Source organism: Chiloscyllium plagiosum, unplaced genomic scaffold (genome assembly GCF_037043375.1).
Source record: "Chiloscyllium plagiosum isolate Xiang-an unplaced genomic scaffold, Cpla_swu_hap1 HiC_scaffold_19, whole genome shotgun sequence".
In the NCBI taxonomy this organism is placed as follows: domain Eukaryota; kingdom Metazoa; phylum Chordata; class Chondrichthyes; order Orectolobiformes; family Hemiscylliidae; genus Chiloscyllium; species Chiloscyllium plagiosum.
Window position 1 is genome coordinate 14,819,666 of NW_028270157.1, and position 18,474 is coordinate 14,838,139.

Sequence of the window (18,474 nt, forward strand, 5' to 3'; positions counted from 1 at the left end):
AGTATATCCCTGCTCTTGTGTTCGAGGCTTCTCAAATTTTTTATGGATACAGGCCATTCGGCCTAACCAGTACACACCAAGCCTCCACAGAGCATCTCACCCAGGCTCATTCCCACTACCCTATCTCTGCCTTGCCCATGGCTAACACACCTAACCTATACAACCCTGAACACTATGGGTAATTTAACATGGCCAACCCATCTTTTCAGCACAGAGTCATAGAGATGTACAGCACAGAAACAGACCCTTGGGTCTAACTTGTCCATGCCGACCAGATATCCTAACTTGGCCCATGTCCCTCTACACCCTTCCTATTCATATACCCATCCAGATGCCTTTTAAATGTTGCAATTGTACCAGCCTCAACCACTTCCTCTGGCAGCTCATTCCATAAATGCACTACCCTCTATGTGAAAAAGTTGCCCCTTAGGTCTCTTTTATATATGGTTCCCCTCTCATCCTAAACCTATGCCCTCTAGATTAGATTAGATTAGATTAGATTACTTACAGTGTGGTTACAGGCCCTTCGGCCCAACAAGTCCACACCGACCCACCGAAGCACAACCCACCCATACCCCTACATTTACCCCTTTAACCTAACACTACGGGCAATTTAGCATGGCCATTTCACCTGACCCGCACATCTTTGTGACTGTGGGAGGAAACCGGAGCAAATCCACGCAGACACGGGGAGAATGTGCAAACTCCACACAGTCAGTCGCCTGAGTTGGGAATTGAACCCGGGTCTCTGGCGCTGTGAGGCAGCAGTGCTAACCACTGCGCCACCATGCCGCCACGGGAGTCTAGTTCTGGACTTCCCCCATCCCAGGGAAAAGACCTTGTCTATTTATCCTATCTATGCCCTTCATGATTTTCTAAACCTCTAAGCCTCTAATGCTCCAAGGAAAGCAGCCCCAGTCTATTCAACCTCTCCCACTGGCTCAAATCCTCCAACCCTGGCAACATCCTTGCAGATCTTTTCTGAATCTTTCAAGTTTCACAACATCCTTCCAAAAGGAAGGAGACCAGAATTGCACACGATATTCCAAAAGTGGCCTAACTCATGTCCTGTACAGCCACAATATGACCTTCCAACTCCTGTACTCAATGCACTGACCAATAAAGGAAAGCACATTAAACGCCTTCTTCACTATCATATCTACTGCGACTCCACTTTCAAGGAGCTATGAACCTGCACTCCAAGGTCTCTTTGTTCAGCAACACTCCCTAGGACCTTACCATTAAGTGTATAAGTCATGCTAAGATTTGCTTTCCAAAATGCAGCATCTCGCATTTATCTAAATTAAAATCCATCTGCCACTCCTCAGCCCATTGGCCCATCTAATCAAGATCCTGTTGTAATCTGCTCTTCAGACGAGAGGCCTGTGGCCAGTGGTGTGTCACAAGGATCAGTGCTGGGTCCACTACTTTCCATTATTTATAGAAATGATTTCAATGCAAACATTGGAGATATAGTTAGTAAATTTGCAGATGACATTGAAATCGGAGGTGCACATTTTTGGACTGTGGGAGGAAATCGGAGCACCCGGCGGAGACCCACACAGACACAAGGAGAATGTGCAAACTCCACACGGAATCGCTTGAGGCTGAAATCAAACCTGAGTCCCCGGCATTGTGAGGCAGCAGTCCTTATCCCTGAGCCACCCTGCCACCCCAAAATGAATGCTAACATTGCGTCTGCCTTCCCACCTGCCAACTGAACCTGCACGTTAACTTTGAGAGAATCCTAAACCCCAAAGTGCCTTGGAGCTTCAGATTTCCAAAGCCTATCCTCCTTTACAAAATGGCATGCGGCTCTATTTTCCCTACCAAAACCTCACACTTCCCACATTGTGTACCATCTGCTACTCTCCTAGAACTGTCCAGTTTTTAGTACAGCCTCCCTTTTTCCTCTACCTTTCACCTTTGTGTCATCTGCAAATTTAGCAACAATGCCCTCAGTTCCTTAATCCAGATCATTAACGTATAATGTAAATAGTTGCAGTCCTAACACTGATCCTGCAGAGCTCCATGAGTCACCAGCTGCCATCCTGAAAAAGACCCCTTTATCCCCAAACTCTGCCTCCTGCCAATCTTCATCCATGTTAGCACTTTGTTCTTAATATCACAGGCTCTTATTTATCAGCCTCCTGTGTGGCACTTTGTTCAAGGCCTCCTGGAAATCCAAATAGATCATGTCCACTGGCCTCCTTTTGTCTAACTTGCTCATTACCTCCTCAAAGAGTTCCATCAGATGTGTCAGGCATAACCTCCATTTAATGAAACCATGCTGATTCAGCCCCATTTTATCCTGCACTTCCAAGCACAAAGCAAAATACCAGTCAGAAATGGGTTCTGAATCTTGATTCTGTTGAGGTCTGGTTTCATAAAAAATTAAGGATGCTTGAGTCATATTTATCTTTTTTATTTCAGTAGCACAGGCATGTGCATCCTAACATATTCAGTGTTACTCAATGCATTTAAATTAGAACAGTACAGTTCCTGGTCAGTGTCGAGCCCACAACACACCTAATTAACTACCAGCGATTCATCTATATGCAAAGGCAGTGGAGAGGTTTTGGCTCATTTGTAATGCTTTCCAGTTTGCAATCACTAGGCTCACATAAGCAGGATGCCAGGGATTTTCATAGAATCAAGTCAATGCCTCTGGAAGGTGATGATAAGCTTGGTGGGAGTTCAGAGGCTTGCCAACATAATTCTTAAGGTTTAAACTACAAGGATATTGGATTGGCGACCCCCACCATGTAATCCAAACCCTACAGTCAACAAAACACAGCACTATTCAGTAGAGATTTTGCTATCTTAGGAGAGTCTCCACGATGATAAATTATTGCTTGGCAAAAACAAGAGCAGCATTTAGTGGGCTCACTCACAGATTTCAGAAAGAGTGTTGAGTTGTCTCAAAGATCAAAGCCACTGCCACAACTGACCCTCATGTGCACAATCTGCAATCAGTTACACAAATGAAGATTTTGTCTAAAACAATGACAATGTTGGAAAATCTCAGCAGGTCTGGCAGCATCTATGGACAGAGAAGCAGTTAATATTTTAAGCCCAGTATGACTCTTTTTCAGAGACTTGGTTTAATGTCACACAAGATGACATCAAATTAGTATTTTCACCCTTATTTGCTGAATGTGCATCTGTCAAAGCAATGAGAATCCTTCAAATCCAAGGAGAGATTACAAAAAGGAGAATTACACTCTCTGAAATTTAGAAAGCTCAGAGAAGATTTGATCAATAATTTAAAGGTATTAAATTGAACAGATAGAGCAGATTGCATGAAACTACTTCCATTGACTTAGAGTCCTGAACCTGGGAGCAGTCTAAATATCAGTGACAAGGCCTTTAGGAATTAATGCAAAAGGTGACAGCAAGCTGGGACTGTCTTCTGAAAATGGCAATTAACATTAGGTTTTTAAAAAAATATTTAAATGTAACATCCACAGATTCTTTATCACCTAAAGGTATGAAGCAAAAAACAGGTATGTCAAGTTGTGCAACAAATCAGCTCACTGAATGGACAAGCTCAAATGGTTAAATGCCCTACCCCATCCCCCCCAACCAGATCAAGATGTGAAGGTGTCCATGTTGGACTGGGGTGGATAAAGTTAAAAATCACAGCTAGTGACTTGACAAAGGAGCAGCAATCCGAAAACTTGTACTTCCAAATAAACTTATTGGACTATAAACTTTTTTCTTAACTATAACAAACTGAGAAAATAGTGCAAATTCTAATGTATGTATACATTTTTTTAAAATCTCCAAATGAAATGTTTCAAAAGCAATCAAGTATTCATAAGACACAAAAATTCAGTACGGAGTACTTCATTTAAGTTTAATATTAACTGTATTTGTAAACAATCAACATACTATTAAATGTTATAATTTATCTCGACATGCTTAGGCTGATACTAAATTTGTATGAGGTGGCAATCCAGGACGTAAAAGGGAGTATGTTCAAATTAAATGTTAAAAAATTACGTCAGTACTTTGAAAAAAAGATCCTGCAACTCAAACGACGACAATTCGCGCCACAGATCAGTCAGTATTAACTTTTAATCTCAATACTGATCTACTATTGCAGGATCTTCAGTTTTTATAACCCTAATGCTGCCGTATTGCCATTTTTCAATGCGTGTTCTGCTTTGAAACTGGCAGTTAAGTGACAAAGCTGAAAAATGTGTTGCTGGAAAAGCGCAGCAGGTCAGGCAGCATCCAAGGAGCAGGAGAATCGACGTATCGGGCATAAGCCCTTCTTCAGGAATGAGGAAGGTGTGCCAAGCAGGCTAAGGTAAAAGGTAAGGAGGTGTAGAGGGAGGAAGAGAGCTTCAAGGAAGGCATCCTTGCAAGAGGGTTCGCAGTAGGTTATAATCAACTAGGAGAAAGTGAGGACTGCAGATGCTGGAGATCAGAGCTGAAAAATGTGTTGCTGGAAAAGTGCAGCAGGTCAGGCAGCATCCAAGGAGCAGATGCAGAGAGAGGAAGAGAGCTTCTTCGAGGAAGGCATCCTTGCAAGAGGATTCGCAGTCGGTTAAAATCAACTAGGAGAAAGTGAGAACTGCAGATGGAGGTCAGAGCTGAAAAATGTGTTGCTGGTCAGGCAAAGGTCAGGCAGCATCCAAGGAGCAGGAGATGTAGAGGAAGGAAGAGAGCTGCTTCAAGGAAGGCATCCTTGCAAGAGTATTCGCAGTAGGTTAAGTGACAAAGTAGAGGGCTTCAGCAAGAACCCATCTTGGTGCGATAATAAGAAATTTCAACCTCAGTAACGTCGGGATTGGAGCGGGTCATGAACAGCAATTCTCATTCATGGAGAGATTCACAGCAGGGGGAGCCCTGCACAAAATGTCAGCTCCTGGGCTAGCTTCCAGCAGCAAATCTGAAGACACGTCAAAAAATGTAAACAAGGAACGAGTGAAAAGGATGAACAATATGGTGCATCCTCCATTACACTAATACTAAGGTATTCAGTCTTTAAAATGTCTCACTTCTTGCCCAAACATAATCAAATTGCTACAACAGAAGCTTGCATAATTTTTAAATAATTGCATTGCGATTGAAAACAAATGTTGGAGATCACAGCGGGTCAGAAAGCATCCACGGAGTGATAGTAAGCTAACGTTTCGAGCCTCTTCAACTAGACTCGAAACGTTAACTTGCTTTCTCGCCGTGGATACTTTCTGACCCGCTGTGATCCCCAGCATTTGTTGCTGTCAGAATGGATTCCAGTATCTGCAGTAATTTGTTCCTACTTGCATTCCCATACTGCCCTGAACAAGATAACATCTCAAAGCCGTTTCACATGAACGACAATCACACAAAATTTGACATGGAGTCACGTACAGGTAAACACATTCTCGGGTGACCAAAAAGGCTGGAGGTTTTAAAGGAGCAACTTAAAGGACCAGGACCAACGTTAAAAATCACACAACACCAGGTTATAGTCCAACAGGTTTAATTGGAAGCACACTAGCTTTCGGAGCGACGCTCCTTCATCAGGGATTTTCAATGTTCGCCTTTCATGTCTCAAAGCTTGTAAGAGGGCATTGAATTGCGGGGCGGTGGGTGGGAGAAGTGGCAACCTCCCGTTGTGTTTCTAATCTAGCGGTGGGTGCATTCAGCTCTCCGGGGCGCTGGAATGGTGAGGGTGAGAGATCCAGGGCTCAGCCCAGCCCCGGTGTAAACAAAGACAGGCGCTCGGTCTCGAGTGGAGTCGGAGCTCCGCCTCTAAATGAACCGAACCCCGGAACAAAGTCCCTCCCACTGTCAACAACAAAAAAAATCCCCCCCCCCCAGTATATATATATAAAAGACACAGCCGGGCTGCTGTGGGTAACAGCATGTTATTAAAATGACAACAATAAAGGAAAGAGATTTGGGCGGCCATAGTGGCGCTGGCTCCTCCGCCTTGTCCTGTACCGCCTCCCTCCCTACACCCCCACCCTGGGGTGCCTGTGACAGTTAACGGGGGGGGGGGGTCACCTCACCCAAGAATAGGGTCGACACCCTCTCACCCCTCAATCTCTTGTATCCTCACCCCTCCCCTCACCGAGACCGCTTTCCCCCCCAACCCCGCTCCTCCCCGGATCTATCCACCATCACTTCCCAGGCGGTAAACCAGCCGCCCTCCGCGCTGTCACCGGCCGGGGACCGCAATAAAGGGCGAGGCACGGCCCGAGCTCTAAGCCTCTGCGCTCCCACCCTCCCGGGGACCCTTCGGCCGCCGGGGGACAGCCGGGGTTCTGTTTCAAACAGGGGGCCGCTCGGCGCCAGCCGCCGCCATCTTGGACACTGGCACCAATGGCGCCTTCCCTCCCGCTCCGAGGAGGGTCTTTTTTTTTGTCTCACCACACAACACCGTCCTCTCACCCACCGGTGTTGTAGACGTGCAGCTCGTCCACGATCCCCTCGTTGCCACCGCCGAATATGATCATCAACTCTTTGATCGCCACCACCCGGTGACCGTGTCGGGGCCGCGGGACCGGTCCGGTGGCTCCGGTTACCCGTCTCCATTTGGGAGAGGGAGCCGCCATCTTACTGCACCCTGCCCAGAGTGCACCGCGGCCCAGACCTTCCCCTGACCAGGGGCCACCGCGGCTAGACCTCCTCCGCCCCAGAGTGCACCTCGACCACCCCCAACCGCGCCCCCTCTGGCCAATATATGAATTACACCCTCCATCCCACATCGAAAGGAGAGACATTCCATTATACTCAACCACAGGGTATTTTATCTTCATGTAGGCTTTTGAGGAGCTGAATGTTGCTTTCTAAAATAACTATTAGTCTTCTGTTAAAAATCACACAACACCATGTTATAGTCGAACAGGTTTATTTGGAAGCACTAGCTTACAAAGCGCTGCTCCTTCATCAGGTGATTGTGGAACAGGACCAGAAGACCATGCTCATTTTAATGTTCATTTTAAGATCATATGGTCCTGCTCCACAACTACCTGAAGAAGGAGCAGCGCTCCAAAAGCTATTGCTTCCAAATAAACCTGTTGGACTATAACCTGGTGTTGTGTGGTTTTTAACTGTGTCCAACGAGTCCAACACCGGCTCCTCCACATCATATTAGTCCTTTGGCCTGTGTTTTTTTTATTACCAAACTACACGTCTTCAGTTTGAAACAGACTGATGGAAGGGAAGGCAATCAAGGGCTATCTTCATTCTAAAATAAAACAACGAACTGCAGATGCTGAAGATCTGAAACAAAAAAAGGCGAAACTGAAGAAGAACCCAAAACATTAACTCTGGTTTCTGTCCATAGATGCTTCCAGACCTACTGAGTTTCTCCAGCAATCTCTCTTTGTTACTGCCTTCAGGCTTACCTTCAAAGTAACACTTTGTTTTACTTTATACTAAATACTGCTGTAAATGCTAATCTTATATGAAGCTCTGACATAATTACATTACGTAAAGACTGAGCTATCTTTCTTCGAGTATTCATGTTCTTGTGCTCTATGTCTCTTTCAGGTAGTCACTATATCCTATAGTGTTTCCTTCAAGAGTGTTCTAACTCTACCCACACTGTAGTATTTATACCCAGGTGATGTGCAACTTGTGACATCATAGCAAAATTGTTTTCACGTTGTCTTTCCCGACATGACAACTAGGATTGTCTGACCATTTATTTAACCTTCTAAATTCCACATTTCAAGAAGTCAAAGGAAAACATCGATGCAGACCACCCTGTATATTATCAAGACAGTAGTTTTGGTTGCTATTTAGTAAATGGACATTGGACATTAGCCTTAACTCTGCTGATAGCATTATTGCACTAAATCAGAAGGATCCATGTCCTAATTCTGCTTTACGATTTCAGCACAAAATCAAAACTGACACTTTAATGCTGTGAAAAGGGAGTGTCACACTTTTAGAATTAGAATTCCTACAGTGTGGACACAGGCCCTTCAGCCCAACAAGTCCACACCAGCCCTCTGAAGAGTAACCCAGCCAGATCCATTCTCCTACCCTATATTTACCCCTGACTAATGCACCCAACCTACACATCCCTGAACACTATGGGCAATTTAGCATGGCCAATTCATCTAACATGCACATCTTTGGATTGTGGGAGGAAACTGGAGCACCTCTGTACATCTCTACATACAGTTAAGGAAGGACACCACTTTGACTGGGAAAACACATCCATCCTAGGATAAGCCAAACAAAGACCACATGAGAATTCATAGAAGCATGGTATTCCAACTGGAACTCTATCAACAAACATATCGAGTTAGATCCCATCTACCATCCCCTGAGAAAAGGAACAGGAAGTGACTTCACCACAGGAAATAACATCACCACCGGAAATGACATCACCAACCCAAAGAAACCCAAACATATAAATAGAAAGCAGGAATTTTCAGCATTGCTTCGCCTGAGGCCCACTGAAGATGTTACCTAGTAGGGTAATGAAACATCTGGAAATAAACCTTTCAGCTCAGCGAGCAAACCTACATCCAAAAGATTTATTTAAAGCTTTTGAAGCACTGCTCCTTCATCAGGTGGTTGTGAAGTATACTCCCAACGGCTCCTCCACATCATGTGAAACTTGAATGGGTTCAGAAAAGATTTTCAATGATGTTGCCAGGTTTGAGGGGGGAGGGTGGTTTGAGCTAGAGGGAGAGACTAAATAGGCTGGGGCTATTTTCCCTGGAGCATCTGAGGCTGAGGGGTGACCTTATAAAAGATTATAAAATCATGAGGGGCATGGAGAGGGTAAATAGACAAGGTTTTTTTTCCCCTGGGGTGGGGAGTCCAGAACCAGAGGCCATAGGTTTAGGGTAAAAGGGGAAAAAAATTGAAGGGACAACTTTTTCACACAGAAGGTGGTGCATGTATGGAATGATCTGCTAGACAAAGTGGTGGAGGCTGGTACAATTATAATATTTAAAAGGCATTTGGATAGGTATATGTATAGGAAGGCTTTAGAGGGATATTGGCCAAGTGCTGTCAAATGGGACTAGATTAATTTAGGATATCTGGTCGGCATGGATAAGTTGGACCGAAGTGTCTAATTCTGTGCTGTACATCTCTATGACTCTACTTACACCTTAGGAGCAATATACAAAATGGTATAGATTAGACTCCCTACAGTGTGGAAACAGGCCCTTCGGCCCAACCAGTCCACACTGACCCTCCGAAGAGCAACCCACCCAGACCCATTTTCTTCTGACTAATGCACCTAGCACTATGGGCAATTTAACATGGCCAATTCACCTGACCTGCACATCTTTGTGACTGTGGGAGGAAACAGGAGCAAACCCACGCAGACACAGGGAGAATGTGTCTAACTCCACACGGACAGTTGCCCAAGACTGGAATTGAACCTGGGACCCTGGTGCTGTGACGCAGCAGTGCTAACCACTGAGCCACCGTGCCACCCTATAATGTTCCTATTCCTGTAAAGTAATGCATGATCTAGCTTACGGGAACTGTGCTATGGGGATTTGCTAGCAATATAGTAAATGTAATGCATCAATTTATCTATTTCTATCTACTGCACTGCATACATTTCCTGTTTGCAACATGTCAAATTTCACATTGTATGCCACTGAGTCATACATTATGTCCTGTCAGTTCATTTTCAGGCATCCAATTGCGTATCTGTCTCCTAATCTTTGTACTTTAGGCATTCAATGTCTATCTGTGACCTATATGCTGTGCATTTGCAATTTTGTGTTCTATCTAAGGGCTCTGTTTTATACTTCCACCTGATATGGAACTAATTTTGTATTTACAGTACAAACAGAAATCTTAACTGATAAGTTATGAAAGTCAACCAACATAAATACCAAATCAAGCAAACCTCTCTGAGGCTTTACAAGGTCATAAGTAATTTCTGATGTGGCAAAGATCAAATACATCTGTGTATTTTCTCAGCAATTCAAATGTACATGTATTAAATCATTTAGAAGTTCCAATTTGCACACAAACGTGACTCAACTTACAAACGAAGTTATCCTTGTGTTTATAAATGCCATCTTTGATATTTTTACTTGCCAGTTCTGTTTGTGCCATAACTAATACCTTTGCAGATCTATCACTCTGGAAGCTAAAAGGAAGTTACCATTTACCAATAATGCCAAGCATAGAACGTAGAATGTGGAACAGTACAGCACAGTACAGGCCCTTTGGCCCTCAATGTTGTGCTGATTTTTATCCTACTCTATGATCAAACTAACCTATATACCCTACATTTTACTATCATTCATGTGCCTATTCAAGAGTTGCTTAAATGTCCCTGATGTATCTGACTTTACTACCACTGCTGGCAGTGCATTCCATGCACCCACCACTCTCTGTGTAAAGAATCTACCTCTGACATCTCCCCTAAACCTTCCTCCAATCATCTTAAAATTATGACCCCTTGTGATAGCCATTTCTGCCCTGGGAAAAAGTCTCTGGCTATCCACTCTATCTATGCCTCTCATTATCTTATATACCTCTATCAAATCACCTCTCATCCTTCTTTGCTCCAAGGAGAAAAGCCCTAGCTCCCTTATCCTTTCTTCATAAGATATACCCTCTAGTCCAGGCAGCATCCTCCTCTGCATGCTTTCTCAAGATTCCACATCCTTCCAATAACAAGGCAATGAAAACTGAACACAATATTCCAAGAGTGGTCTAATTAGGGTTTTAAAGTGCTGCAGCATGATCTCGCAGCTCTTAAATTCAATCTCCCTGCTAATGAAAGCCAATACACCATAAGCATGCCCCCAATCAATTCCTGTAGCCCTGCATTTCCCATGGCTAGTCCACCTGGCCTGAACATTCCTGGACACTGTGGGTGGTTTGGCATGGCCAGGCCACATGGCCTGTACAGGTTTGGATTGTAGGAGGAGACTGGAACACAGGCGGGGGGGTTGACCTGCGCAGGCACGGGGAGATTGTGCAAACTCCACAGAGACAGCCTCCTGAGGGTGGAGTAAACGCTGGGTCCCTGGGGCTGCAGGGCAGCAGTGCTAACCACTGTGCCACCCTGTTGTCATGACTGGGCATTTTCTAAACATTGCAATGCATCCATGCCAACACATTACATAACTTGAATTGTTGTTACACTTGATGAGTTTTATTACCATTTTGTAACTTTTAACATGAGAGTTTACTACTTTTATTGATACACGTATGATCCTAGCATGGAGTGACAGGCAGGATGATAAAAGGATGTTTCCCTTTTTTGGAGAGATTAGAACTAAGAGTAAAGTTTGAAAAAACAACACATTTGGCCTGCTATTTAAGTTAGAGATGAGAATGAATGTTTTCCTATTCCTCAGGTAGCAAAATTGAAATAGGAAGGATATCACTGAGCTGGAGAGGGTTCAAAAAAGATTTACCAGGATGTTGCTGGGTATGGAAGGTTTGGGTTATAAAGAAAGGCTGGGACTTTTTTCACAGGGCAGCAGCATAGGAAGTTGAGTGGCGACCTTATGGAAGTTTATAAAATAATGAGGGGTAAGGATAGAATTAATGGTAGTTGTCTTTTCCCTAGGATGGGGGATTTCAAGAATGACTATTGGGCACATTTTTAAGGTGAAAAGAGAGAAATTTAAAAAGTCTCAAAAAAAATGTTTTACACAGAGGTTGGTTCACATGTGGAATGAACATTCTGAGGAAGTGGTGGATATGGGTACAATTATAATGTTTAAAAGAGTTTTTGGACATGTATAGGAAAGGTTGGAGGAATATGAACCAGGAATAGGCAGGTGGGACTAGTTTAGTTTGGGATTATGTTTGGCATGGACTAGCTGGACCGAAGAGTCTGTTTCCAAGCTGTATGACTCTATTACTCTATTATACCAAACGCCTTCTTAACAACCCTATCAACTTGGGTGGCAACTTTGAGAGATTTTAGACGTGGACCCCAAGATCTCTCTGTTCCTTCACACTGCCAAAAATCCTGCCTTTAACCCCGTAATCTGCATTCAAATTTGACCTTCCAAAATGAATCAGTTCACACTTTTCCAGGTTGAACTCCATCTGCCACTTCTCAGCCTAGCTCTGCATCCTGTCAATGTCCCATTGAATTGAATTGAATTTATTGTCATGTGTACCGAACACAGTGAAAAGCTTTGTCTTATGAGCAATACAGGCAGATCACGGAGTTAAATAGCATAGATAAGTAAATAATAGGTAAACAGCGACAAAAACAAAAAACACAGGTACAGGCGAATGTTAAGAACTTGTGAGTCCATTCAGTATTTTAACAATGGTAAGGTAGAAACTGTAACGAAACCGGCTGGTGTGTGTGTGTGTGTTCAACTTCCGTACTTTCTCCCCGATGGTAGATTGCAACCTACAACTGTTCTCCAAACTATCCACAACTCCACCACCCTTCGTGTCATCAGCAAACTTACTAACCCAGAACAGATCCCACTGGGCACCGAGCTCTAGGCTGAATACTTTCCATCAACTACCACCCTCTGTCTTTTATGGGCCTGTAAATTCTGTATCCAGACAGCCAAATTTCCCTTTGCCTTCTTACTTTCTGAATGAGCCTAGCATGGAGAACCTTATCAAACGCCTTGCTAAAATCCATGTACACCACAGCCACTGCTCCACCTTCATCAATGTGCTTTGTCACATCCTCCAAGAATTCAAGAAGGCTTGTGAGGCATGATCTGTTCCTCACAAAGCCATGCTGACTACCTTTAATCAAGCTATGCTTTTCTAATGATCATAAATCCTGTATCTCAGAATCCACTCCAATAACTTGCCCGCCACCAACGTAAGACTGACTGGTCTGTAATTCCCAAGGTTATCCCTATTTCTTTTCTTGAACAAGGGAATAACATTTGCCACCCTCCAATTATCTGGTACTACTCCAGTTGACAGTAAGGAAGCAAAGATCATCACCAAAAGTGCAGCAATCTCTTCTCTCACTTCCTGTAGTAACCTTGGGCTTCCTGTAGTAACCTTGGTTCGAGCCTAATACTGAAGCATGGCATTTATTAAGGACCTCCCCACCTCCTCCGACTCCAGACACAAGTTCCCTCCACTATCCCTGATCGGCCCTACCCTCACTCTGGCCATCCTTGTGTTCCTCACATACATATAGAATGCCATGGGGTTTTCCTTAATCCTACCCACTAAAGCTTTTTCATGCCTGCTTCTAGCTCTTCTAAGTCCATTCTTCACTTCTTTCCTGACTATCTTGTAACCCTCTAGAGCCCTGTCTGGTCCTTGCTTCATCAACCTTAAGTAAGCTTCCTTCTTCCCCTTGACTAGATGTTCCACATCTCTTGTCATCCAAGGTTCCTTCACTCTACCTTCCCTTCCTTGCCTCAGTGGGACAAACCTATCCAGCACTATCAGCAAGTGCTCCCTAAACAACATTTCTGTTGTGCAATTCCCTGACAATATCTGTTCCCAATTTATGCTCCACAATTCCTGCCTAATAGCATCATAATTCCCATGCCCCCAATTAAATCACTTTCGCATACTGTCTGCTCCTATCCCTCACCATGACTATAGTCAATGTCAGAGAGTTGTGATCACTATCACTGAAGTGTGCTCCCACCGGGAGATCCGACACCTAGCCTGGTTTGTTGCCAACCACCAAATCCAATATAGCCTCCCCTCTAGCTGGCCTATCTATATATTGAGGAGAAAGTGAGGACTGCAGATGTTGGAGATCAGAGCTGAAAATGTGTTGCTGGAAAAGCGCAGCAGGTCAGGCAGCATCCAAGGAGCAGGAGAATTGACGTTTCGAGCCCTTCTTCAGGAATGAGGAAAGTGTGTCCAGCAGGCTAAGATAAAAGGTAGGGAGGAGGGACTTGGGGGAGGGACGTTGGAAATGCGATAGGTGGAAGGAGGTTAAGGTGAGGGTGATAGGCTGGAGTAGGGGTGGGGGGCGGGGAGGTCAGGAAGAAGATTGCAGGTTAGGAAGGTGGTGCTGAGTTCGAGGGTTGGGACTGAGACAAGGTGGGGGGAGGGTAAATGAGGAAACTGGAGGAATCTGAATTCATCCCTTGTGGTTGGAGGGTTCCTAGGAGGAAGATGAGGCGCTCTTCCTCCAGCCATCGTGTTGCTATGGTCTGGCGATGGAGGAGTCCAAGGACCTGCATGTCCTTGATGGAGTGGGAGGAGGAGTTGAAGTGTTGAGCCACGGGGTGGTTGGGTTGATTGGTCCGGGTGTCCCAGAGGTGTTCTCTGAAATGTTCCGCAAGTAGACGGCCTGTCTCCCCAATATAGAGGAGGCCACATCGGGTGCAGCGGATGCAGTAAATGATGTGTGTGGAGGTGCAGGTGAATTTGTGGCGGATATGGAAGGATCCCTTGGGGCCTTGGAGAGAAGTAAGGGGGGAGGTGTGGGCGCAAGTTTTGCATTTCTTGCGGTTGCAGGGGAAGGTGCCGGGAGTGGAGGTCGGGTTGGTGGGGGGTGTGGACCTGATGAGGGAGTCACGGAGGGAGTGGTCTTTTCGGAATGCTGATAGGGGAGGGGATTTCCTCCGGGTGCTCCGGTTTCCTCCCACAGTCCAGGTGAATTGGCCATGCTAAATTGCCCATAGTGTTAGGTAAGGGGTACATGTAGGGGTATGGGTGGGTTGCGCTTCGGCGGGGCGGTGTGGACTTGTTGGTCTGAAGGGCCTGTTTCCACACTGTAAGTAATCTAATCTAATTACTGTTCCTTCAGTGTTATTGGGTCAAAATCCTAGAATTTCCTTGCTAAAGGCATTGTGGGTCTACCTACTGCATATGGACTGCACCAGTTGAAGAAGGCAGTTCACCATCATCCTCTCAAGACCACCTAGAGATGGGCCAGTCTCACATCCCATGAGTGAATAAAACACAATACATTAATTGGCAGTGCAATCGGACTCCATAATGTTATAAACAAAACTATCATAAAACTATCATACAAGATAAGACTGGGATGAAGCAAACCCTGTGACAAACACCTGGTTGTTTACTGGTGTTTAGCGCCTAGATCAGTAAATAGTTCGATGCAAACAGGTTGGATAGAAAAAGACAGTGAGCATGGAAACTGTCTTACATGTTTCTTTGCAGCTGCAGTTAGTTTTATCAATTGTTCGTTACCCGAAGAAATGATTTTAGATTACATTACATTACAGTGTGGAAACAGGCCCTTCGGCCCAACAAGTCCACATCGACCCGCCGAAGCGCAACCCACCCATACCCCTACCCCTACATTTACCCAACACTACGGGCAATTTAGCATGGCCAATTCACCTGACCTGCACATCTTTGGACTGTGGGAGGAAACCGGAGCACCCGGAGGAAACCCACGCAGACACGGGGAGAACGTGCAAACTCCACACAGTCAGTCGCCTGAGGCGGGAATTGAACCCAGGTCTCCGGCGCTCTGAGGCAGCAGTGCTAACCACTGTGCCACCGTGCCGCCCACTATAGGGTAGCCCTTGAACTAATTTAATAGTGGACAATCCACTTTGCTGCTGATTCGCCCACTGCCTGGTAAAATAGAATTAAGACAGAAGAATTATTTACTGAGGAATAAACCTTAATGCAATTTTACAAAATGCAGGGATCCAAAACATAATGATTAGTCAAGATACAGTTTGTTCATTTCATCAATGGTTTTTTCTGCAAAGTGATACCATTAAACTCAGATAGTTCAGATTGTTGTTTTTTAAGCTGTAAATTTGTGGAGAGAAGGCCTGTGACAATAACACCTCTGCAGGTAGTGATACCTTTCCCCTGTGCTACAATGCACCTTTCTTGGCTGGCAAGTCTTGGAGTGAGTGTTGAACTCAGATGCCAGGATGTAACCCACTGCACCACAAGAGTTCCCACCTGCATTGTAAGTAAAGCCAATAAAATGGTCAATTTATTCATCCTGAAAGTCTTCAGAGTATGGATAACATTTAGCAAGAAAAAGATTCACCAGCAAGCCAACTAGCACTTCCTAGTGTTATTTCCGATCTTCAAAATCTGCACTATTTTGCATTGTTTTTGTATGAATACATGATCTCCATGAGTCTATTTTACAGACAAACAAGACAATGATCAATAAATCAGTTATAAATTTGAAAAATAGTTCATTTTAACAAATCATCTGTGTGTCTACAATTCTGTAATGTGTCATAACTCACAAAGAGGAACAATAATGAAAAAATTAAAGGAGGTTACATTCTTGACTCTGACTGAAAGTGGGTATTATAATTCATTTTACTGTATTACCATGGCTTGAGACATTTTGTGTGTCAACCATAAGATGATCTGATAATGCTCAACTCCACTTTCGTGCCTCATCCCCATACCCTTAATTACCTAACTGATTAAAAATCTATCTCAGCCTTGAATATTTTTAATGACCCAAACTCGTCAGCTCTCTGTGGTAAAGAGTTCCACAGATTTCCCAACCTCTGAGAGAATAAATTCCTCCTTTCTATCTTATAGAGCCAACTCCTTACTCTGAGTTCATGCCCTCTGCTCCTAGCTTCTCCCACAAGAGAAAACGACCTCTTCACATCTACTCTGTCAAGCTCATAAGAAGTTTCTTCTAAATATTCTTGTAAACTCAAATGAACTCAAACTCAATCCCTCCTCAGAAAGATTTTTTTTCATATCTGGGATCAATACAATTAACATTCTTGGACTGATTCCAATGTTGTATATGTCTCCTTAGAAAAGAGGACCAAAACTATTCTCAGTGCAACTAGTGCCTTGTATAGATTTAGCAACATTTTTCTATTTTTAGATTCAATTCACTTTGAAATAATATTCAATTTGCCTTCCCTATTACCCGCTGAACTTGTATGTTAATGTTTGATTCACGTATAAGGATATCCAAATCCCTCTGAGCTGCAGATCTCTGCATTTTTTTCCACATAAATAATATTCAGTTCCTCTTTTTTTATTCACTTGTATTCTTCCTGCCAAGGTTCATTACCTTACATTTCCCAACATTATAATTCATCTACCAAGCTCTTGTCCACTCATTTAACCTATCTATATCCCTCTGCAGGATCTTTGTGTCATCCCCACCACTTGACTTCCTACAAATTTTTGTGTTATCTACAAAGTTGGCAATAGTACATTCACATCCCTCATCCAAGCCATACATAAATATTGTAAATAATTGTGGCTCTAGCACTGATCCCTGTGGCAATCCATTAATTATTGGTTGCCTTCCTAAAAATGCACCCTCTTATCCCAACTATGTGTCTTCAATTAGTTTGTCAACCCTCTACCCATGCCAATGTACCAATCTCAAAACCATTGGTTCTCATTAAACAGTCTTATATGCAGTATCTTATTGAATGCCTTTTGGAAATCCAAATATATTAGATCTATTGGTTCCCCTTTATTTATCCTGTTTGTGACCTCCTCAAAGAATTCTAATAAAGTTGTAGTCTTGGTGCTTCTTCATGAAATCATGCTAAATCTGCTTCATTATATTTATAAATGACCAACTATTACATCCATATTATAGACTCTAATTCCCATGGCAATCAGTTAGTTCAGTTGGCTGGATGGCTGGTTTGTGATACAGAGTGTTGACAATAGTACAGGTTCAGGTCCCATGTCAGCTGAGGTTACTACAAAGGTCCCTCCTTCTCAACCATTCCTTGCCTGGGGTGTGGTGACTATTAGGTTAAACCACCACAAGTTGTCTCTCTCTCTAATGTAAGTACAGGACAATGGTGACTTTACTAGTTTGACATTTTACCAATTACAGATGTTAAACAGCCTATAGCTATCTTTCTTTTTGTCTCACATCCCTTGACAAAACTCATTTGTATTCAAGAATGATTATTTATGTTAAACCCAAGAAACTTACACAACCAATACACTTGCTGTCAAAGCCAGCCCACATTTGAAATTTCCAGCTGTCAATCTTTATAACCCTCTCCAAATTTTGCTAAATCTCTAGCTCTTCCCCCTCTTTTAGCATGCTCTTTCAATCTTTTGACGATGCTTTTGGTTATCTGTCTTAATATTTCCTTATGTGGCTCAGTGTCACAGCTTATGTGGTCACAGTTTAAAATTAAGGAGCTTCCATTTAAAATATAGATGAGGAAACATTTTGAGAGGGTCATGAATCTTTGGAATTCCTTTTAGTAAAAGACAGCGGATGCAGAATCTTTAACTACCAGTATCCTTGGGGGGAGGTTTGCTAGTGCCCTTGGGGGGGGTTTAAACTAACTCTGCAGGGGCATGGGAACCCAGATTGTAGCTTCAGGGTGCAGGGCCTGGAGTGTAGGGAGGTTAGGAACATGGCATCAATTTCCAAGGAGGGTGTCTGTAAACAGGAAAGTGGCTTGAAGTGTGTATACTTCAATGCAAGAAGTATACGAAATAAGGTAGGTGAACTTGCAGCGTGGGTTGGTACCTGGGACTTCGATATTGTGGCTATTACGGAGACATGGCTAGAACAGGGACAGGATTGGCTGTTGCAGGTTCCTGGATTTAAATGTTTTAGTAGGGTCAGAGGTGGGGGTAAAAGAGGGGGAGGTGTGGCATTGC

The 18,474-nt window shown here is 43.8% G+C and overlaps 1 protein-coding gene across 4 annotated transcripts in view; it reads right to left on the bottom strand.

Annotated features, from left to right (window-relative positions):
• Positions 1-6,554, bottom strand: part of LOC122559831 (host cell factor 1-like) — a 92,572-nt gene extending 86,018 nt beyond the window's left edge. For all 4 annotated transcript variants that reach the window (XM_087997037.1, XM_087997038.1, XM_043709923.2 and 1 more), the window contains exon 1: positions 6,395-6,554. In XM_087997037.1, the coding sequence (XP_087853163.1) occupies positions 6,395-6,554 (160 nt within the window). The remainder of the gene's footprint in view (positions 1-6,394) is intronic.
• Between the last annotated feature and the right edge of the window lie 11,920 nt (positions 6,555-18,474).